Genomic DNA, 23493 nt, shown 5'->3' on the forward strand with positions numbered 1-23493 from the left:
CCCTTTGCAAAGTCCAGGGAACGGAAGAGCAGTCCTTCTTTGGTCCCCTCTTTAGTGCAGATGTGATCTGAGGTCTGAGTGTCCGGGGTACCGTATTTATGTCCAAAAAGTGCCTTCAGGAGATGAGGCAGTTACTAGACAATCGGCTTCTCGCCTGATGATGACTTCCTGCAAAGTGTGGCATTTAGCTATCCCAGAATGCAGTATTCTGCCCGTCAAGATGGTTAAACCATCTCTCGGTGTGTGGAGCTTGGTAGCCTATCCTAGAGGTGTGGTACCTGGGGGCTACATTCCCACAGGAAATCCAGTTAGGTAACTGGTTTCCCCTCTCTGCCCCCATCGCCAATCTGTCAATCAGAACAAAAGACCAGCCACTCTCGAGGGTGTCCACTATTTGCTCTTCAAAAGCAGCTTCCCCTTTGAAGCTTGCCTTTTGGGGTAATACCCTGTGTGGCTTCCTGCCAGTGAGAGGTGTCACCTCTTCCAACAGAAGGCCTCTATTGTTCCCTTTCCTGGGAATCATTCACACTTATCCCCAGGAGGGCAGAAGGCTGGTTTGTAGCCAGCATCTGTGAATGGCCACTGGAAAACTTGGGCAACAGAGTGGCAAGTTTCTAAAGTTGCCTTTTACTCAAACGTTAAATTAAATTCGGCTTGATACCAGCTTTAGTAATCCAATTCAGAAGTTAGCAATGCAGAGTTGTCATTGTTAGAGTGTAACCCTGTACTTGCCAATGGGGCTACTAGCCTTTCTACAGCAAAAACATCAATTTAAAAAAAAAATTTACTGTTAGGACAAATGAAAATGTATGTCCCACTTTTTAATATACAACACTGCCTTAGAACTTGATAGACCTGCTTTAGGGGTGACTTCTATATATTAAAAAGGGAGGTCTGGATTTTGTCATTGGTTTAAATGGCAAAGTTGAGTTATCATTTTAAAATTATGGAACCAGTATGCAGTGGCAGGCTGGCAGACATGTTTACTTTGTCACATTCAGAGTGGAACAATAAGTGCTGTAGTACCGGAGGTACACTTTAACTTACAGGCCCCGGGAACACCTGGTACCACATACTAGGGTCTTATAGGTTAACTTATGCCAAATGGGCACTTTTAGGGGGCAGAGCACTGGCACTAAGGTCTGGTTAGCAGGCCTCAGTTTACTCTCAGAGTCGAAAAACCAGAAGCATCAGTTCAAACCTTTGGGGGTGATCATGCAAAAATAGGCATTTCCTTACATAATCCATAATAAATATGTACTTTCCCGTCATTTTTTTCTGCTTGCGCTTTCGGACCAGCAAATCATCTCCAACATGACCCAATGCGTAAGAAACTCCGGACTACAACATTTTCCTCCATTTTAAATATTTCATATATGAAAACAGTTTTTTTGTGTATTTACATCTCAAACATATCACCTCCCCATAAGGTATGCTAGCGATTAACTTGCTGGGTGGCAATTATGGACATGCAATAAATTAACAGATGCAGGTTTACTGAACAATCTCAAATGCAGTATGATCTTGGGCAATAAAGATCCATCAATGGCAAAAGGATCTCATTCTGTCCTTCTCACCCCTCCTGCGCAGCAAATGCATTTTTTGCATAAAATAGCTAATGCGCGTTTTAAGATGACTAGGACATGTAGTGTCTTGTGCGGTCGCTTAACTATACACAACAAGCTTTTGTTTAGATCAAAACTTCTACATGTTGTTTGGAGAAGACTACATTAGTTTGGTAACTTTAGAATTTGTCTTATGTGTGTGTAACTTAACGTAGAGGAAACTGTGAAAGCCTTCACCTATGGTTGATAAAAACATTTTTTTCTTATGAAATGTTAATCTCATGACTTTATCGTGGATGGTCGAGTAAAAGGTAAGATAAATTCTAACCAAGCACCGGTAGGCCTACACATGGAGTTGTACTTTGCTTGGGTTATTGTATCAGCTAAAGCTTTACGGGTCTGATCCTGTGGTGAGGCCGCATCATTTTTCTCAAAGCCATAAAATTATTATTTTCTTTGAAATCAATATGACAACATTCCACACATTTTTTAACCCCTTCAGTGCCACGCCCTTTCCCCCTCCTGTGCCGGGCGTTGCACTAGTGGGTGGGGTTCATGACGAGATAGTCTCGTCATGGGCACAGCGCAACCGTGCTCCATGACGAGACTATCTCGTCATGGGCACTGAAGAGGTTAAGATCATCTGAGACAGCAGCATGCCAGTACTGAGGCGGTTTTGAATTGTCTACGCAAAAAGACATTTGTACAAGATTTCTTCCTTCAGTCTTCGGTACTGCAGCCTCAGCACCTCAAAAACAGAATGGAAAATCAAAGGGCCTGCCCTTTGCCTATTCTACTGAAACTACATAAAATGGCACAGTAGATAGGCCACAACAATTAAGGAATCATCTTAGCTTAGTATCCAAGGTCTTGGATTTAGATAAGTCAACGTATGGTCTGTCTTTTTCAAATAAGCAAGAATTGCTCCATCAAGGAAGACTCTTTCTGTAATATCTGCTTTAGAGAAGCAGAGATCAGTCTTTTAAAAGATGTGCGGTGGTTGGAGAAAGAAGATCTAGGACCTTTATTGCCTTTTTTCATACATGCAGGTTGACTGAAGAACCCTGACCGAAACTGAGAGGTGAAGGGTTGAAATGTGGGGAGCTGAACCATAGTCATTTGCTGAAAATTGACGGATTGCATTTTAGACCTTCCTCACAGGTTTGCTATTTAATAACCAAACAGAAAATTGAGGAGTTAAATGCAGAGAAAGGTGCAATTGTTATAATCCTCTTCTGAATCATTAGATGTGCTTAGACAGAAAGAGAATGCTTTGAAGGTTGGGGAACAACCTAAATATTGAAAGAGGCAGATAAATATGTTGGAGTCTCATAGAAGTCTGATACTGAAATCTAGACCAATAAAACTTTACCCTTTTCTCTCCGCCCCTTCTTATGTTTTTTTTCTTAATTTCAAAACAGTGCTTACATTCTAAATGCTATGCAATTTAAGGGGGCTAGGAGTAGGATTAAACTTTTTTGTGATATTTAATGCAGCAGTATCAATCAAGGAAACAGTTGTACCAATGTGCAGGTACTAGGATCCTATAAAAAAAAAAAAAAGAGTTGCTCAACCTCCAGAAAAAAGAGTTACAGGAAAGTCTTATCAAACTTCTTGAGGTGATTTGGCTTGAGCCTTATGATCAAACCCAGAGTGCTCCATCTTAGGTCATCGTCCCAGAAAGGAGTATCCCGTAATGAACCTTCAGACCTTTAGTGGGTTGGATAAGGTCATCCAGTCCCATAGGACACCAGCCTTTTGAATTTGGGGCTTTCCTTACAAGTTCATCACATGGAGTTTTTTGACTTGGGGCTTCCCTTACAAGTGTATCACATTGAGTTTTCTACTTGGCCAGGAATGGGCCTGAAACAGGGGTGGTACATTTTTGCTGGTACTGAGAGGTCACACTGACCCTGCTCAGTCTGAATCTTTTTCACCAAGATGTATTGGCGTCTATCCCACTTCGATGTCCATGACTTACTTTAGTACCACTTGTTTCTTCATTAGATTTTAAAAGGTGCCTTTGTGACCAACTGAAACCAGAAGAAAGTGTTCTATAGCAGAAAGGTCCACCCACCTCATAAGGGCATTTCAACTCTTTGCCTAACACAAGTAACTGTCTGTAAAGAAAATAACCTACTCGCAGATGAGGAAACTACATTTTTGATAACTTAACATCCTGTAACTGCTAATTTTTCTCTAGTACCTAAAGTTCATCAATCAGGACACCCTCAACCAGGCAGCCCTTTTATTGCATGCACTGTCTCCATCTCACCTCAAATATTAGGTCTATATACACATTCAGATACAGCCACATGCATAAGCACCCCCATTGTGCATAAAGGATGCACAAGACATTTTTATCAATTTACAAGATGTACAGTGGCAACATGATTATCTCTTTTGGTATCAATGTAAGTAGAAAGCCTCTATACATGGTTTTGTCATGATGATGATAATAAACTACAGGTAGTGGAATAGTTCCTAAAAGTTTGTTCAGCAAACTTGTTAACGAATCACTTGATTTTTATAAATTATATATTATTAGACCTGCCAGACCTTCGTGTGTTCCCCAAACTTTTTGCCTTCTCGCCTCCTGTTTGCTGAATTTCATTTTTGTTCACCTCAGGACTCCGTGCACTTTACCACTGCTAACCAGTGCTTAAGGGCTTGTGCTCACTCCTTTAAACATGGTAAAATTAGCTTGCACCCAATGGGCACATTTACTTTACTAATAAGTCCCTAGTAAAATAGTACCACATCTACATCGTGCTGTAAATTAAATGCTATGAGCAGGCCTACAGCGCTCATTGTGCCACTAACTTAAGTTGCCCTTTAAAACATGTATCAGGTCTGCCATTGGAGCCTGTACTGTCGTTTAAAATTGAAAATTCGACCTGGCAAAACACAACTTTTGAAAGGCCTTATCCTTCCTTTTAACACGGATGAGGTGGTTATAGTGTTACAAGCGTGATCTGAGGTTTGTGGCGATACTTTATTTATTATGGCCTGACCCTAAAATGGTGGCGATGAATGTGCTGTGAGAACTATCCTGCCGGCTTCGAGTTTGCTGTATTATGCAAGAAAAGAGCGAGTTTGCTTGTTGTGACTGCAGTGTGAGCAACTGTATGGAGCATTCCGAAGCGAGGGGCACTCACAACTTGCTGATGTCCTATAGTTGTTCAGTGCCTGACCTTGGTATGGCGGCCATGCAAGGACATCAAATAACAATCTAAGATGGTGCCCGGGGAGCTGCAAAAAAGCACCAGGAGCTGAATGAAGCGCACCGTAATGATATCGACCACCGCTCCAACCAGCAATCTAGCCCCCCACCCTCACCTCAAAGTGCCTGCTGCCTGCCGCTTCGTCCCATCTCGTGTTCCCGCTCTGCCAACATCGTACGCCTGCAGCTGGAGAAGGAGGAGCCCTTGAACTCTATATGCGGTGTCCTCCGAGATTCTCAGCGGATGCTCTCCTGAGGCGGTAGGTGGGGACGCGTGGGGCAGCCTTTCACAACCTGAGCTCAGGTTTTGGGATCCTGCTGGCGCCTAGTTTGACCCCTATTGAACTCGGCACTTACTTTCTAGACGGAATCCAACTCTAAAATGGCGCCCACCAATGTATTTTCACTGGTATGGGAATGATGTCCCATCCCTCTACTGAAGGACTTTGGTCACTTGTCGGGCCTGAAAGTTAACTGGGGCAAGACTTGTGTGTACCCCATAACACAGCATGGGCAGACTCCCCCCTCCCTGGGAGCAATACGCTGGGAGGACAGGTGTCTGCCGTATCTGGGAGTGCATATTTATCGCACCCAGCACGACCTGTTGGAAGGGAACGTGGGTAGGGCAATCAGGGGCCTGGTTGGCAGTATCAGATTCTGGAGCACCCTCCCGCTCTCGGTGGCGGGGAGGGTGGCGTTACTGAAGATGGTGGCGCTCCCACACCTGTTGTATTTCTTCCGTAAGCTCCCTATTTAGGTACCGGCGTCGCTATTCAGCAAGCTCACGGCCATGGTCACGGGCTTTGTCTGGGGAACTGGCAGGAGGCGGGTGGCGCTGGCCACCCTACGACGGCCCAGAGCTGAGGGTGGGCTGGCAGTACCCGACTTCGAGTGGTATTATCTGGCTGCCCAGTTACAATGGCTCACGCTGGCGGTGGCTAGGGAGTTTAGAGACCCGGAAGGCCCACAGGGCAGACTGATCCCGCGCCATGTGCTTTCCTTTATTGTCTTCCAACAACGACTCGATTTGTCACAATTAACTCTTGAAGAGCGAACGCTCCGGCTGTGTTGGAACCGAAGCCTACGGAAGGCCGGCATTGCTCACCCTTACGCCCCAGAGATCCCATTAGGCATGTGCACGGCCCTCCCGCATGGAGGGGATTGGTCGGGATTGGCTAACTGGGAAGACCTCGGGGTGCAGATGGTGGGGGACCTGTACCTAAATGGAGTGCTTCAGCTATTCCAGGGGCTACAGGACTCCTTTGGGATCCCGAGGGGAGACTATCTACTCCACGCAGCCCTGGTGGCAGGTCTCCAGAAGCACTGGAACGCGGGACTGTCAGAACCCCAGACGGCTGCAGGATGTCAATATGTGGTCATGGCAGCGGGCACAACTAAGGCCATTACGTGCCTATACCAGAGACTGGCGACGGAACATCTAGCCCCTTTGAACGCACTAAAGGACAAATGGGAAATGGATATTGGGAAACCTATCCCCGCACTGACGTGGCCCAAGTTACAGAGACGGGCCTGGAAGAGCACACGTAATGCCCTTGTTTCAATTGGTGCAGTACTTCATCTTGCATAGGGCATACCTGACGCCAGCTAAATTATTTCAGTATTTCGGGGGCCCTACACCGCAATGCCCTAGCTGTGGGGAGGAGGGGGCTGACTTCAAACACATGTTCTGGTCCTGTGGGTCACAAAGTCGCTACTGGGAAGAGGTTATTGATTGCTTAAACCAGGTGACGGGGCGGGACCTGGAGGTGGAACTGGGAGTTTGTCTGCTGCTATGGTTTCCCCACACTCCGCGCACAAAAATTACGAGCAAGTTTTGCGATTTAGGGCTCGTTATGGCCAAAAGAGAAATCACCCTGCACTGGAAATCGAGAGTTGGTCCCAGCTCTGCGTGATGGAGAGCGACTTTCACCAAGTGGGCATGTAGTGAGGGCATGTTCAGGCTACAGTTAGCATTGCGGGGGAACGATGAAAAGGCGTTGGACATGGCACGTACATGGGAGGCACTAGTGGTTGAGCTCCAAGGGTGGGGAACGGATGAAGTTGAGGACGATGATACAGTGGAGCAACCTGCAGAAGCGCAGTTATAGAGATGTACCAGGTAGAACACAAGCGATGGAACGAGTACATCACTTTTCCTTACAGAACTGAATCTGATTATTGAAGTGGGGAGTAGCCCACGACCAACAACACAGCAACTTAAAAAGAGAGAATAATCCTCATACCTTGCATTATGGCACACTGACATGGGGGGGGGGGGGGAGGGTGTAAATGCATATAGGAGTGCTGATGGGTAAAGAATATCTGGATGGCAGCGACTTAGATCATATCCCACATTGATTTCTTGAAGTCGGATATGTCCCTCGGCATGATGGTAATTAACGAAAGGTAATTGTACCTGAAAAACGCAATAAAAATTGTTTTTGCAAAAAAAAAAATGGGAATGATGTCCCATCTGACAAGGGGTCCCGATGTTCCACTATGATAATGGGCTAAGCTGAGGAAACAATTCCTAAGATCCAGAGACAATACCACCTACAGAGTCTTGGAGATCAACAGACTCGATTTGCCTGACTCTAAGATAGCTGCCAAGCTACACTCCCCTTCCTATCCTGCCAGTCTTGCCAGCTCCACCAGCCCATCTCTGGACTTTAGACTTTGGGTCCCTTCATTTTTATCCGGCGGAGTCCGAAATATAACACCGATTCCTGGTGGAGCTGCTCCGACAGCTATAGGGGAGACAGGCTCTGGCACATCGCTTTGGCAGTCACCTACCCAGCCGGACCTCGCACTTATGTCTTGTCTCTTTCTCCGCTGCTGTCTCCCTGGCATTTTTCTTTTCTGTTGATCTTGTTTTTCATGGTTGCTAATTAACTCCTGTATTGAATTTGTAACCTTTCTGTAATTAATGTGATAATTTTTGTAACTTGTAAAGCGCTCTGATACCTCCGGGTCTAGCCAGCGCTATAAAAAACTCAAATAAAGTAAAGTAAAATAAAATATGAAGTAGGCCCTAAATAGCCCATAGGGCAGGGGTTGGTGTATGAAAAAAGCTGGACATTTACTTTGAAGTTTTACATGTCCTGGTAGAGAAAACTTTTAAATTCCCTTTTCACTACTGTGAGACCTACCTTTCCCATATGATGATATTGGGTTACCTTATTACATTTGAGAAGTGCTAAGGTTTGATTGGGAACAGGCAGAAATGCCAAGTTTGGTCTCAAAGGAATTGTAATTTAAAATCTTCTTTAACAATAAAGTGGGATTTCAAGCCGCAATTCTGAAAATGCCACTTTTAGGAAGTTATCATTGTCTTGTCCAAAACATTTGCTGCCTGCATCCTGTGTGATGGGCCACCACTGAGTTTAGCTGGCAGCTGGGCTGTTTGTGTATTACTCTGTGACAATGAGACAAAGGAAGACTAGATGTTGGAAGGATGGGCTAACTGCCAGAATGGGTGGGGTAGTGCTGTTCCTTGCACCACTTACATTTCAATGGGACTGCATCCAGCATGATCACAAATTACTTGACACCAGTAATTTCTCCCCTAGACCTCTTGCAACCTGGTTTGGAAAAGGGAGACATTTCCAGAACCAGGTGTAGAAAGGCCTAGAGGTTTCTCCCACATCAAAGGCGGGCACCAGGTATAAATATTGGACCCGCATACAAACTCTTCAGGTCACTCCTGGACCAACTGAGGACCCCCAGAAGGACTGTCTTGCACTTCAGAGGAATTCCCTGCTGTGTTGTGCTTCAGATGACTGCCTTGCTGCTACCAGAGGACTACCCTGCTTCTTGAAGCTTGCCATACATCTTTAGAGGACTTCCCTGGTGCTTGAGGCTTGCATTGATGCTTGATCCGAGGACCACCAGAGTGACTCCAAGGGCAGGTGACTAACAACCTGCTGTGAGCTACAGGGACACAAAAAGCTCCAACCACCTTGAATCTGCACCTGGACCCTGCTTGAACTGAGTTCTGCCCTCCACGTGGTTCCCGCCAGTCTTGGACCATTGGGAGTGGTGCTAAAGGTGCTCAAACAGCCAAAAATTGAAACTTGGGACTTGAAACATTTGCCACCAGAGAACCGACAGGAGACGGATCCTACCTGGTCCCCGATCCACCCAAGGTGCATCGTCGTCAGCCTGACTTAATGGAAGTCCTCCTACATTCTTCTACACAGCAGCTCCTCTCATGGAGCCTTCATTGGCTACAGGCTGCAGCTTTGTCTTGCTGGAGATTTTCGTCTTCCAAACAAGTGAAAAGTCCAAACATAGAAATCTTCATTGTGACTTTGTGCAATTGTTCCCCGACAACAAGAGGCCTCCTCAAACACTGCAAGCTGCCTTGCCCACTGAACTTTACCTTCTCATCAGCTTTTCTTCAACATTTATTTTAAGTACGAAGGTAAGTTGAGACCAGGTCCTATCAACTTGTATCATACATTTATTTTTCTTTCTTTGTCAGTTTGTTTTTTTGAAATGGTATTATCTCAATAAGAATAATAAATTAAAAATAATAACACCCGGGGGGCGTGGCTTGCAGCCGAGCAAGATGGCCGCAGCCTAGTTGGGCTCCGAGGGTGAGATCGACTCCCCTGCCATCCGTGTAGTATCCGTGCAGTAATCCGGCTCCAAGGTCCTAGTACCGGCGGCGGAACCGAAGCGGCACCGAACGATCCGACCCCGAAGTTTCTCTGACGCCCAGGGCGCGTACAGCGAGGTCCGAAGATCCGAGGCCTACGCCGGCACTGAAAGCCGGGGCCTCAAGTGACGGAGGTGCCCCGGTCGGAGCCGGGCTGTCTCCGGGGCGGAGGCGGCGTGTTTGCGGCCCCGGGCGGACCAACGCCTGAGCGAAGGTGCGAGGCCTGTGCGACATTGCTGAGGATGACCCTGCGGAGGCGGCGCAACTGCGCACAGCGATCCTGATCGGCCCCTGCTGCAAGGAAGGGCCGGCGGAGTGGAGCCGAGGTGCTACCATCCTGGCTGACTGCTGCGCTGGTGGGGACTCGGGGCTGCCTTGCTGCCCTGCTGCCACAGGCGGAGGCGGCGCGGCGCCGACCGATCCGATCCGGAGCTGCCCGGACGCCCAGAACGTGCACAACGAGACCCGGTGAGCGGCGGCCTGCATCGGCGCTGAAAGCCGGGGCCTTGGGTGACGGAGATGCCCACGATGGAAGGCAGCCGTCTCTGAGGCGGAGGCGGGGTGTCTGCAGCCTCTGACCAGCCGTTCCCTGAGTGGAGGGGTGAGGACAGTGCTATACCGCAGCGAGTGGCCCCGCGGAGAAGTAATAATCGGGCCCGGTGATCCTAGTCCGCCCCCGGTTGCGGGGCTCATCGAGTGTACCGGAGAGGGGGTGCTGCTCGCCCTGGCTGGCTGTATAGGGGCTGTGCGACCGCCTGATGCCGGACTTCTCCGAGACCTGGGCGCTTCGTAGTGTTGCCTGAGCCGGACGCTACCCAGTCAACGAGGTCCATTTCACCTGCGCGTCAGTGGCGAGCGGGAGGGAGAAGGCCACCGGCTACGACTATGAGCGGGAAGGGGCTCAAAGGGAATTCGCAGGGCAGACTTGATAAATTCGCCTATACTAAGGACTCCTCCGCGACGCCTGACCGTGGCGGGCGCACCGAGAAGATGGCGACGGACAAAGAGATGCCTAAAGTAACGCTGGAAGACATCATGGCGGCCCTGACACAAGTACAGACGACGGTGGGGTCCATCTCCACGGATGTGTCTCTTCTCCGAGCGGACTTCCAAAAAATGTCCGCCAGGATTGCGGATGTTGAGCAGGTGACGGAGACACTAGCGAAAGACTCGAGTTGTCTCCTACAGAAGGTAACCCAGCTGGAGGCGGACAACAAGCGCATGGCGGCCAGGCTGGACGATCAAGAGGGGCGTTCTCGCCGCAACAACGTGCGCATTACAGGGATCCCCGAAAGCGAAGGGCACCCGGCCATGGACCTCTACATTGAAGACTTGATCAAGTCCAAGTTGCAACCCAGAGGCCTGTCCACCTTCTTCTCAGTGGAACGCGCCCACAGGGTGCCCGGCGGCCGACCACGAGTGGGTGCGCCCCCGCGGCCCGTCCTGGCCCGCCTGTTCAATTTCCGCGACAGGGATGCCATTCTTCAGGCGGCGCGGGTGGCGCCTCCCATCCGTCTCCAGAACTCCACAGTGTCCTTCTTCCCGGACTATACGGCGGCGGTGGCGGCCCAGCGCCGCAGTTTCCTGGAGGTCAAAAAGAAGCTAAGGGCCCGGGAACTTCCCTACGCTATGCTCTTCCCGGCGCGACTCCGTGTAGTGGCGGATGGCAAAACTGTATTTACACACCGGAGGAGGCCCATGACTGGCTGGAGGGCTGGCGCCCGGCTGCGGGTGGTGGCCGCTCGGCCCGCAGGACGAGACGCATGGGGAGTGAGGAGGACTCTGAGGGCCGCGACCGGCGTACGGAGGAGACTGAGGGGGAACCCAACGGCTGATGCCACAGCAGCGGCGTGAAGCCGGAGACCAATAACTGGTGCCCGCCGATGCTGGACTGACCTACGCCCTATTGCCAGAGGGTGTGAACGATGGGACCTGGGGACAGGGGATGTCATGGTCTTCCTCGGACCCCACGCTCCTTACAGCGCAAGTACTGGTTGGGGTTTTGGGAATGGAGCACTCTGCTGAGTTGGGGTGGCGGGCAGTTCTGAGTCCGTGTGGCAGGGAGGCAGGGAGGGGGGGGGGGGGGAGTGGGGAATGTTATGTAGTTCTGTTTTTCTGTTGAGGTTTTGTAGGACACGGGCCTTTGACCTAAACTCACCACACTTTCATTGCATGACACATGCATCACGCCACGCTATCCGTACCATGCTCCGTCACTTTGCCCAACCACCGTAATGTCTGAGGCGCAGCGCGACCCACCCCCTGCCGGCGCTCTGACTCCGGCGCCACCCCTCTCTTTACTCACATGGAACGTACGGGGCTTGGGAGATAAAATCAAGCGGGGCCTGGTCCTGCATAGCCTCAAAAGATGCTCCCCGACGGTGGCCTTGCTCCAGGAGACCCACCTAACTGGCTCCACCACTAAAGCGCTTGACAGATGGGGGTATAAGATGGTGGCGCACTCTGAATTCACCTCTGGGTCCCGGGGGGTTGGTATCCTGCTGCGGTGTCGGTCCCCCTTGATCGTGCTGAGTGTACACACAGACGGGGCTGGGCGTTTCGCTGCAGCGCACGTACAATGGGAGGGCCGGCCCATCAACATAGTGTCTGTCTATATCCCGCCCGGACTGCATGCTTCGGCGCTCCCGGCACTCAGTGAATTCCTGCTCGCACTACCGGAGGGGGAGGTATTATTGGGTGGCGACTTCAATGCGGTAATGGACGACCTCACTGATCGGTCTCCACCTAGGGGAAAGATTGGGGGTGTCCCGCCTCGCGGGCTTCGCGACGGCGATCGGGTTAACGGACATATGGCGGCTGCATCATCCGACGGCACAGCACTACACGTATCACTCCGGGGTACATGACAGTCTCACCCGCATTGATTACTTTCTAGGTTCCCCTGGTTGTCTCCAGAATGTTGACAATATAAACATTCAACCCCGAGGCATATCTGATCACTCCCCGATCCTCTTGCAATATGCCAGTCATCACCTACTGCGCCGTCGCGTTTACCCGCTACGCCCTAGCTACATTCGCCTACCAAAGATCAGTAAATCCATAGTGCAAGCGACAAAATTCTACTTCCAAGAAAATGCGACTTCGGTTGACTCCCCTGCGACTCTCTGGGAGGCGTACAAAACGGTGGTGCGGGGCCGGGCAATGGCGGCCGTGTCGGAACACAAGCGCGAACAGGTGGCCGAGCTCCAGTCGCTTGAGACCGAGCTCAGGGCGGCGGAGGCCCGCCAGGCCGCGGCGCCCTCCCGTGCAACCTCGCACGACCTGTATGTGGCTCAGACGAACTACAAAGAGCACCTCACAGAGCGAGTCCGGCAGCGCCTTGAGGCTTCGAGGCATACAGTTTATGATGTGGGGGACAAAACTGGTAGGTTACTGGCGTGGCTTGACAGGCGCGATGATGGCGCCAGGGGGATTGCGCAGTTGAGCACTGATGAGGGATTGACAGTAACAGACCCGCGAGTAATAGTGCGCACTCTGGCGGAGCACTTCCGTGAAGTTTACTCCTTCAGCTCGACCATGACGGTGGAGATGGCACTGACTTACATCAAGGACCTGCAGATGCCCAAGCTTTCCCCTGAGGCTCGAGCGACGCTCGAGGCTGAGCTCACGGTGGAGGAGCTCCAGGCGGCTATCGGCGCGCTGCAGCCCGGTAAGGCGCTCGGACCGAACGGCATCCCAATTGAGCTTTACCAACGACTCTCCGAGACGTTAACGCCGCACCTGCTGAATATGTTCACGCATTGCCTTGAGGTGGGGGAACTCCCTGAGGACCAGCGGACGGCCACCATTGTGGTAATCCCGAAGCCGGGTAAGCCGATGGACCGATGCACCTCATACCGTCCCATTTCCCTGATCAACGCGGAGGCAAAGATCCTAGCGAAGGTGTTGGCCGCCCGGCTCACGCCTCACTTATCTGACATTGTACACCCGGATCAATCCGGTTTTATGCCTGGCAGGAGTACGTCTCACAATCTGAGGCGGCTGCATGGGGTGCTGGCCCGCGTGGAGCGGTTGCAAGAACCGGCTGTTATTCTTTCCCTTGACGCCCGAATGGCGTTCGACATGGTGGAGTGGCCCTTTCTTTTCGCGGTACTCCAACATCTGGGGTTCGGACCGAAATTTTGTGCCTGGGTTCAGCTCCTCTATACTAAGCCTCTAGCCCATGTCACGGCCAACGGACACATGTCGGAGGACTTCCCATTGACGCGTGGCACGAGACAGGGCTGCCCTCTGTCACCTCTGCTCTTCGCCCTAGTGCTTGAGCCGTTGGCGGCTTGGATCCGCTGGGAGCCCATGATGCGGGGCCTCCGGTGGTCTGCCGACTGGGAGGACCGCGTCTCCCTCTACGCGGATGACATACTGCTATATTTGTCCTCCCCGAGGAGTTCCATCTTAACGCTATTGAACATCTGCGAGATTTTTGGCCGGGCGTCTGGGTACACGATCAACTGGTCGGAGTCGGTCCTCCTGGTACTAAGGGGCCCACTTCCGCGGCTACCGTCGAGTTGCCCGCTCCGGGTGGCGGAGGAGTCTTTCAAATACCTGGGAATACATATCGCGCTGGAGCAGACGGAGTTCTTCAAGCGCAATCTAAGCCCTCAGATAGACCGCCTTAAGCGGGACATGCAATACTGGGGAGCGCTGCCCCTGACCCTGGTCGGAAGAGCGGCGCTCTTCAAGATGATGGCTCTGCCGCGGTTTCTCTATGTACTGGAAAATACCCCATTCCAGGTGCCTCCGGCCTACTTCCGTGCGATAGCGGCGCAGGTGTCCAGCCTGCTCTGGGGCAACAAGCCGGCGCGCATAGCGCAGTCTAAGCTGGTTTGCGGGTGGTATGATGGGGGAATTGCGCTCCCGGATATCCAGCTATATTACTGGGCGGCGCAACTGAAGGTGATCAACCAGTGGCTCCACGCGCCTCAATCTGACCCGGCCTTCAAGGCGGATAGGGACGTACTGGGTGAGAGGGGTATGCTGTCCCCACTGTATGACACCCGACTGATATCGAGGATGGTCGGCCCTCTGCGGCAGACTATATCCATCTGGCATGCTGCTCAGGCCAAGTTGGGATGGCGAGGAGTCTTGACTCAGCTAACACCTCTGTGGGATGCCAGGAAGCTGGGACGTCTGAGAGACAGCAAGGGCTTCGACGCTTGGGATACCATTGGAATATCGACGATCGGCGATGTGTGGCAGAAGGGGGAGGTTGTTCGGTTTGCGAGCCTACAGCAGCAGTACGAGCTGGCCCCCTCGGAATGGTTCCGCTACCTCCAAATGAGGCATGCCTTAATGACACAGTTGGCTCCTGGAGCGAAGGTTCCGGAGGCGTCCCCGCTGGAGGACAGGTTGCTGACGGAATATATGCCAAAGAGGGCCACTTCCTTCACGTACCGCAAGCTGGTCAACAATCTACCGGACCCTAGGGGGACCCTGCGGGAGCGGTGGGCTGACGAACTTGGCGATCTGGATGACCCAGAGTGGCGTGAGGCTCTGGCCTCGCCGCGCGAGGCGGGTATACCCTCGAGGCTGCGACTGGTGCAACTTCGTATATTGCATCGCTCCTACTACACCAGATGCTTACTACACAAGCTGGGCAGGGCGCCACATCCCTTCTGCTTGCGGGGTTGCGGGGAGGAGGGAACCTTTTATCACACTATCTGGGACTGCCCAATCATTCAAGACTTTTGGAAATGAGTGCTGCGTACAATGTCACAGGCGTGTGGGATATCACTGTTGCCGGAACCCAGACGCTGCTTGATAAATGTGTGGGAGCCCAATGACCTTAATCGTCAGACGCAGGGTTGGGTGACGCTGGGCATCATAACGGCCAAAAGAAATATAGCCCAAAAATGGGGTGCAGAAGAGGTGCCGCTGCTGTCCACGTGGCGCAAGGAAATGGACGCAGCCATGTTTGCGGAGCGTTCTATATTCATTAGACGGGGGTGTCCCCGCAAGTGGGCCAAGGTCTGGGGGGCATGGAACAAGTACAGGGGAGAAATATGCGAACCACCGCCTCTTTCCGATGAGGAATCCTCTGACTCAGATGGTTAAGGGGTCCTGTGGGGCGGTGGGGGGATGGGGAATTAGAGTATTTCGAAATGCATTAGAACTTGGGTTGGTTGAGGGATTGTGCAATGGGGTGATGCTCTTTCTATGGATATGTATACAAGGCTCGCTTCAATGTCCTACTGTTTTCACTGTTTTACAAAACAATAAAATTCTTTTAAAAAAAAAAAAAATAATAACACCCTAGGCACACCGATCTTTCCATAGGTGGCGGAAGACTGTTGTCTTCACAGAGACTGGAAAGACTTTTACAAGCACATACTAAAAAAGGCTCTGGAGACATAAGGCTTTTTATCTGTCGTTTACAAAAAATGTTATGCTGCTTTATGAAACGACCATAATATGGACGGAAGACTGATTCCCATTTAGTAAGACTACAATATTAGCTAAGGACAAAGCATATGACGGTAGCTAGGACAGAAGATGTTTGGTAATGAAGATTGGTAAATGATATCTTTCCATTGTTGAGAATGTTTGCATGATTTGACACATGGAAGATTAACACAGATGGAGTACGTTTTATTCCAATGACGTAAACCTGGTAGACTGCCAGGATCAAAATAGGGCCAGCAGAAAGAGAGCTATGCAGACAAGGTACTGTATTGCCATTGCGACGGAGTACCCTGTCCGCAAAAACTCTGAACCAAGCCCTCTCTCCCCCCACACCTCATTATAATTAGATTTTAAAACCTGCCTGTTGGTGAAGGTATGACAGCAAACAAAAGCTTAGAACCACACAAAAAAGGAAGAAATGACAGAGAAAAAAATCTCTTTCCTGGCTTCTAGGCAGAAAGAACCAGGTGGAAATGGCTAGAAATGCTCAAGTTGGACAAGCAGAGGAACAGCATCTTTAGGGTTCCTCTAAAAAGTGTAAAGAGACCACATTATAATTTAATAGCCCGGCCATTATCACACACAATTTTGAATCAGATGGGAAGGATGGAAGGCAGGATGAACAAACAGGTGTAAAATGTAATGAAAGGTGATGCATTGAAAGCTGAGAGGCAGCATTACTCAGGCAGCAAGAGTAAACTGGAGCAGAGAGCTGTGACGATAGTTGCATTAGAAGAAACACCAGGAGTGAAAATGTGGAGAAGCAAAGAAGTACCTATGTTGAAGGGGCAAATATGTGCTGATAGTAAAGCAGAGAGCAGAGGGAATTGATGTGAAAGCATAGAAGGGCACTAGACACTTTTTTTAATGTAGGAGAAATATGATAAGACAGTAATAGTTGACAAGGAGGCAAAGGAGCATAGAGGCTGCAGATTTGGAAGGTGCTACAGAGAGACTGCACAGACGAAAAGATCAGGATCCAAAATGTGGTGAAGGATGATAGAGGGGGGTATCAAATATTCTTGATAACAGTGAAAATGAGACATTAAGTGCTTACTTACCATTTGCCTTTTGGCTTTGTGGCGAGGTCGACACAGGCAAAATGAAACCACTCAATTGGACACTAAAGGACAGTGAGTGAAAAAAGATACAATAAATAACTTAGAAGTAAAACTAAAACATGCTGCAATAACAAACACCAGTGATTCCCAACATGGATTTCAAGCCTGCTGCATTGGATACCGTGGATTCATAGGACTGGGTACGAAAAATCACAAGCTAGGTTTTAAGCTACAGTGTGGCCCTTAATATTATTACATGGGAAACAACATGGATAATTCCGCTGTTCCTAAATATGAAAAACTCACAGAAGACCACATCCCAAAAAATATAACTGTCTGATGATGTGTCCTCTGAGAAATTCTCTGAAGGCACAATGGCTGGTTCCCTTTTTACTGTCCACTCTTCTGATCTCGTACAAAGTTGAAGTTTAAATGTCTATTGATAGTGGCCATAAAACTACCCTGTAATCAGTTATTTTTTACATTTACGACGAGCACTGCTGTTTTAGTAATGTTATAAATGTAACTGTGGTCTCTGCTATTTTAAAATACTTTTTCCATGAATTGTGGAGAAACTCAATAAAGTGACTTATGATGACGTTCCCAGAGCTCAATTTAAAGCCATATTTCTTATTTTTCGATGAATACTAAAATAGTGCGAAACTAACCAACCACACTAATGCAAATGACTGGTTCAAGCAATGCTAGTTTGCTGGATTTTGAGTGAGTACTGCCTAAACATCTGGTGTTGATGCTCTTCTACTAGCGCCTCCTGCTGTGATTTGAATTATTAGAACACAATTTTGTGTGGTCAGAGAACAGAATATTTATTGTGTGCGTTTAGTTGACTTATTCCTGAACACTGAGACAAGATTTGTTATGTAAAAAACGTTTTTATTGATTTTTCAAACATAAAACATACAATCCTTGTTATCATGCCAGTTTTAACAACAGTAACAATCGTTATAAGAACCTGCCTTCCTGGCTTTGCACCATAGGAATCTTAATTGAAGTCATTAACGCTTCAATAATTTTCCACTGCGTGTGCGGACCCAGGAAAACTTTTATATACTTCACTTCTTAGGACATATCTTCAATTTATGGGCCTGATTCATAAACTGCACTTTGTAGTGTGTTTTGTATTGCTCAAAACATACTACAAATTGAAACTTACAAACTATGTGTCGAGATTTACACCTCCGCATTATCGATACTTATGTCTGTGGAGTTCTCTGTCCCGACTGCAGAATCTCCGCACACATAAGTATAGGTGTTTTAGCAGTATATGTGGGAGGGACATAGGGGAGTGGATTAAAGAACAGGCAGATTTACCACAAAAGGGGATGGGAATAGGGAGGAGTACTTGGGGTTTAGGGAGGGTCAGGGACATCGCTCACCCACACAAGAGAAAGCCAATTACAATACTCATGGGGTGGAGACATGCAACTTATACTTTTGTAGTAAGTTCATACTCTGTGGGTCCATTTCACAAAGGTAAAAACAAATGATTTAAAAGTAAGTTTATGAATGCAGATACTTCGCAGTCAGGGTGGAGAACTCTGCATGCACATAAAAAGATAGGAAAGGCCTATATTTATATGTGCAGAGATCTCCACACTAACTGTGGAAACTCCGTACCGGTAAACTTACTATTAAGATATTTGTTTGGGAATGGTGAAAAAGAGTAAGCTTACACAAAAGTGCACGTTTTCCTTTGTGAAGTGGGCCCGGAGTTTGTAAATATCACAAGTAGTACATTTATTTCAAAGCTTAACCTTAGTCAAAAGTGTAAGTTACCTCTGTGTATCAGGTCCGAAGTCTTTGTTCAGATAAGTCTCCAGATTATGTTCGTAGATGTGCATTGTATCATTTATAAGCGGAAAGTAAAAAAGGACCTTTCTTGTAGAGAAATTCATCTAGATGGGCTTACATTAAATAGAGAAAGAAAGGAGCACCCTTACAAGAATGTCTTTTATTGGCTGTTGCCTCTATGCCAAATTTCTTTCTTATGGTAAAGTGTATATATATATATATATATATATCGTCAATGAATAAAAATAAGGTTAAAGTAACTTTGTAGTTATTGAAATTAGTGAAATACTAACACCTAAAAACCAAAAAGAACAGAGATTTGACAGGTATAATCAAGTGAGATAACTATAACTTGCATCCTTGCATGCAGTTCACAACCTCACATTTTACATCACCCACAACTTGTTAAATGACATCACTGATGACATCAATTAATGGATGTGACAGTCGGATATATGCCTTCTGTATTGGAAGGTATCAGTAAGCTACACCTGGACCCAATTTTATACCACCTAAGTAGTGCTAATGTCTTGCATGTTACAACCTTTTGCAACACGCAAGGTATAAAGCATACCTTTGAAGTCATCTACTTTTATTACAGATTATTTTCTTTTGTTTATTGTTATTCTGGTGTTGAAGACACAACGTCTCTGTAGACGTAAATGCAATTAACAGTTTAATAACCCATAAAATACCGTTCAAAAGAATGTTTGGTCATTAATATTTTTTTCCAAATACAAATTCTTTATTCGGTTTGTGTTAAACACCATAAAATACAGCAAAAATGCATAAAAAGAGAAAATAGAGTGCAGAAATTTTTAAAAACCAATACATAAAAACATTAAATTCAGTAAAAGTAAAAACTCAAAATCTAGTAAAACATAATTAATCACCCTGTATGCTCCGTCTGCAAACTACAGCTCATACAAAGCGTACTACATTAGCAAGAACAAACTCATCTTGTAACATTTGTAAATCTAAAAGAGAGGGCGAACTTGTTCGTCATTATTTACATTCATGAGATGTACCTTTTAAATACCTAATCTGACACCACATTTTCAGTCAATTGCTTCACATCTATGCTTTAGCTACAGATAAGACATGTTTGTAAAAATATCTTACACATATTCTTGAAAAGAGAAAATGAGCAGAATGGCATACACCATTACAATGCTCACAAGCTTTCTGTGACTTGAACCATTTGTAAGTGAGCCACCACAGGTTATACATCCTTCAACAATGTATAATGGCTCCGATTTTCATTGAACGTATGGAAATAAATATCTGTACCTTATAGATCTACAGTTTATCTAAATATTGTAGCTAGCACTACATGCCAACTCTTTAATGTCAACATGTCCACAAAAATCCACAGGTGAATTATGCATTGTATACATACGCTTTAGTTTTACTCATATTTTGGCAATAGGACTTTGATTTAAGCCACAATCTATTAGTAGCGAACGTCTGCAAATCGCATTAGTTGCATTTAGACTCTGATTTATTTAAATAAAGTACTGTTTGCTATAAAAAAATGCTAGTAGTTAAACTGTGCACCACAGAAATGTTACCATACTGAACCAGAGTTGTCTTCAGGGCTTTTCTATTTATATTTCATAGATGCACACATGTAAATACAGTCAATATATGCTGTATACATTTGTGCCCCCTAACTGATTACTTCGCTACCAAAAGGATTGAGCATTCTACAGAGTAATTTGAGGAGCAGTAGCTTGGATGAGGTCACAACTGATGTAATTTAACATGGCTTGAGTGATGAAATATGTGAGGTCACAAGCAGTGCATGGTAGGGGTGCATGTTATAGTCAGCTCACTGAATTATAACTGATGAATGTAAGTGGCTTTTGGGTTTTTAACTCATTTCAACAACCAACTATAACAATCCTTTAACCTTTGTTTTTTCAGTGAATTCCTACTTTAAAAAAAAAAGTAATCTAAGATCTTATTTCCATACCGAAGTATAATGCCACTTTAAGCCTTTGCTTTTTTTCCAGTGAATTTCAGGGTTATTGTAATGGTAGGGAGGGTCTATTTAACCTTTAGTTTTTTTCTGTGAATGTAAGTTTTTTTTAACAGTCAGCCAACTCCTCTACTGCATACATCTTTCCGCCATTTGCAACAGGAGGTTGGCACAGGCCCACAGGAGGTTGGCACGCCCTCTGCTGGTGGCCAACCCACTGCAGCTTGCCCTTTGTGGTCAGCTTGCTTCCTTTGCCCATGCTCCCCTCCTGCTTGCCCTCTATTTTCAATTTGCATGCCGATGCCATGACCCCCTGTCTTCTGTGGTCAGCTTGCTGCCCCTGTCCCTCCTGTCTGCCCTGTGTTCTCAGTCTGAGTGCCCGGCCCCACTTAAGTGCCGTCAGTGGTCAGCTTACTGCTCACTACCTTCAATTATCCATGTTTATTCCCTTGACCCCTCTTACAGCCCTCTTTGTTCCATTCTGCTACGCCTGTCCTTGCAAGCCTGCTCTCTGAGGTCAGTTTACTACATTTTATGAGAATACCAGAACGATTGTGGTATAATATCACCTCACTCTGTACAGTTCCACAAAAATAGGTACTCACTCCCAGGGTCAAACGTTCAGAAAACCCCAATAATTAAAAATTTCTCAACAGAAAGGAAAAACAATCTAATAAAAGTGTACAATTTGAAAAACCTTTACATGGAGCCTCATATCACAGGGAGAGTCAAAAAACAGAGTTACCTTGGAATTTCAGTCATAGAAACCAAACATCATGAGACACATCTATTTGGAGTGTTCATTCTTTATTTCTTTACTTGCATTTCAAACAGAGAGAAGGACACAGCCAATGCATTTTGTCCCAAAAACATAGGGACTTCTTCAGGGTTGTTAAAACATACAAGACAAAAGCTTAAGCAAAACAGACGGTACAAACACAAGCTGCAAATTTTAAACAAAAATGTGCAAACAAAGGAGACATTATACGCAACAATTTAACTTGTAGATGAAAACATGCTAAATAAAGTTGAAAAAACCAACACTCAACAAACAACGCACAAATAGCATTTGTTCTAATATTGGTACAAGTGAGAGCCTCTCAAACAGAATCATAATAGTGCAAACAAGAGAAAAATAGCTCTCACCGCTGTCAAATTCCAGCATAAGGATTAAATACTTATGCTGGAATTACACAGCAGGTAAGAGGCTAGAAGGATTAAGTTAAACTGGGACATTCTAATTTACTCATTATTCTTTTCTTGTTTGTTGACAATACAACAGTAAAACAGGTTCACCCTGGTGCGTTTCAGCTCTTCTAACTTGTGTATGTGCAACGTAATATTTGCGGCATTTTTCCTGTAATTTGTAAATTAAAGGGTAGGAGGTGTTGTATTATATTTAATATGGGCATATTTGTGTTTAAGTACACACCGCTCGTTACCTCAGGCTTAGGGTGGCTGTTTTCTGTTAATATTGCAGAAACTCTGGTTCCCGTGCCTCCGTATTTAAAGAGACACGGTACGACACTTATTTATGATTGTTTTTAGAATGCAATAGGATTGATAATACAAGCAATTGTTGCAGTATGGGTGTCTCTGCATTCAAATACATACCTGACCGACACTGAGGTTCGTGCGTGCTCTCTTCTTTAAAACGGTAAGAACTCTTGAGTTTTGTGTTGTTTTTGGCTGGCAGGCTGCTATTACGGGCTTAGGTGGCGTTTCTGTAAATACTGCAGTAATTTCCAGTTCCTGTGCCTCCGTATTTAGAGACCCACAGTGTGTCATTGATTTATTTTATCCTCCATTGTAGGAAGATTAACATCTCCACCTAATGATGCAGTATGGGCATCTTTGCATTCTAACATATACCCAGAGACAGTGCGGCGCGGGCGGGGTTTCTTTTAAAATTGTAAAAATTAATCTGCCTGTCTTTCCATCTCTTACTCTCTTTAATTTTTTCCTTTCTTCCTCTTTCTCTGCCCAGCGAACTGTTGCATACAGTACAATACATCCAATCAGCTTATAAACTATTACCCAGCAGTTGCACGTAAACTCTGATCTGTCCATTTAGTCACTGTTCATGGGCAATGAATTCTATTTGGCAACCACCGTTTTTTAGGTCGAGCATTCGAGACCTCTTGTATATACTTTAGCAGATACTTATATGTGTATGTAGTTTGTGGGCTCTGGCGATCAGTACTAGGACTTGTCTGCTTCCTCTTAGGGACTTTTTTCCTGTTCAACTGCCTCTATTTAAATGTCTTGATAGAAAATGACCAGTAGAGGTCAGTAAAATAACAGAATTGCGTTCTGCTTGTTCAACTGCCTCTATTTAACTGTCTTGATAGAAAATGACCAGTATAGGTCAGTAAAATACCAGAATTGCTTTCTGATGAGGGACTTCTTTTTTACATTTTTTCTGGCAACTGCCTCTATTTAATTTTCTAGTTAGAAAACGCCCAGCAGAGGTCAATAAAATACTGGGATCACTTTAGCATTCTCTAGATTCCAGTCCATAGGAATTGTCTTCCAAGAGCACCTGTAGACAATACATTTTTTTGCAAATCTTGTATTTTCAATGATATGACCACCAAATGCCCTGATTTTATATTAAAAACAGAGCTTTGGACTATACCATTTCCAGCTGAAAGGCTCTATTTCTCTCCATGTGTTCCCATACCTGGCGTGTCACGCAGTTTGGTACTTACTTTCCCTCCATGTTAAAGGACAGTAGATATTTCAACACCCAGGCTAATGTGCTGCATAGC

General features: G+C 46.8%; 1 protein-coding gene across 1 annotated transcript in view; it reads right to left on the reverse strand.

Annotated features, from left to right (window-relative positions):
• The window catches only part of ING5 (inhibitor of growth family member 5), a 543000-nt gene that overhangs the window by 66827 nt on the left and 452680 nt on the right, over window positions 1–23493 (reverse strand). The window contains exon 7 of the mRNA XM_085634171.1: window positions 16930–16991. Within this exon, the coding sequence (XP_085490297.1) occupies window positions 16930–16991 (62 nt within the window). The remainder of the gene's footprint in view (window positions 1–16929; window positions 16992–23493) is intronic.

This window comes from Triturus cristatus, chromosome 11 (genome assembly GCF_964204655.1).
Source record: "Triturus cristatus chromosome 11, aTriCri1.1, whole genome shotgun sequence".
In the NCBI taxonomy this organism is placed as follows: Eukaryota; Metazoa; Chordata; class Amphibia; order Caudata; family Salamandridae; genus Triturus; species Triturus cristatus.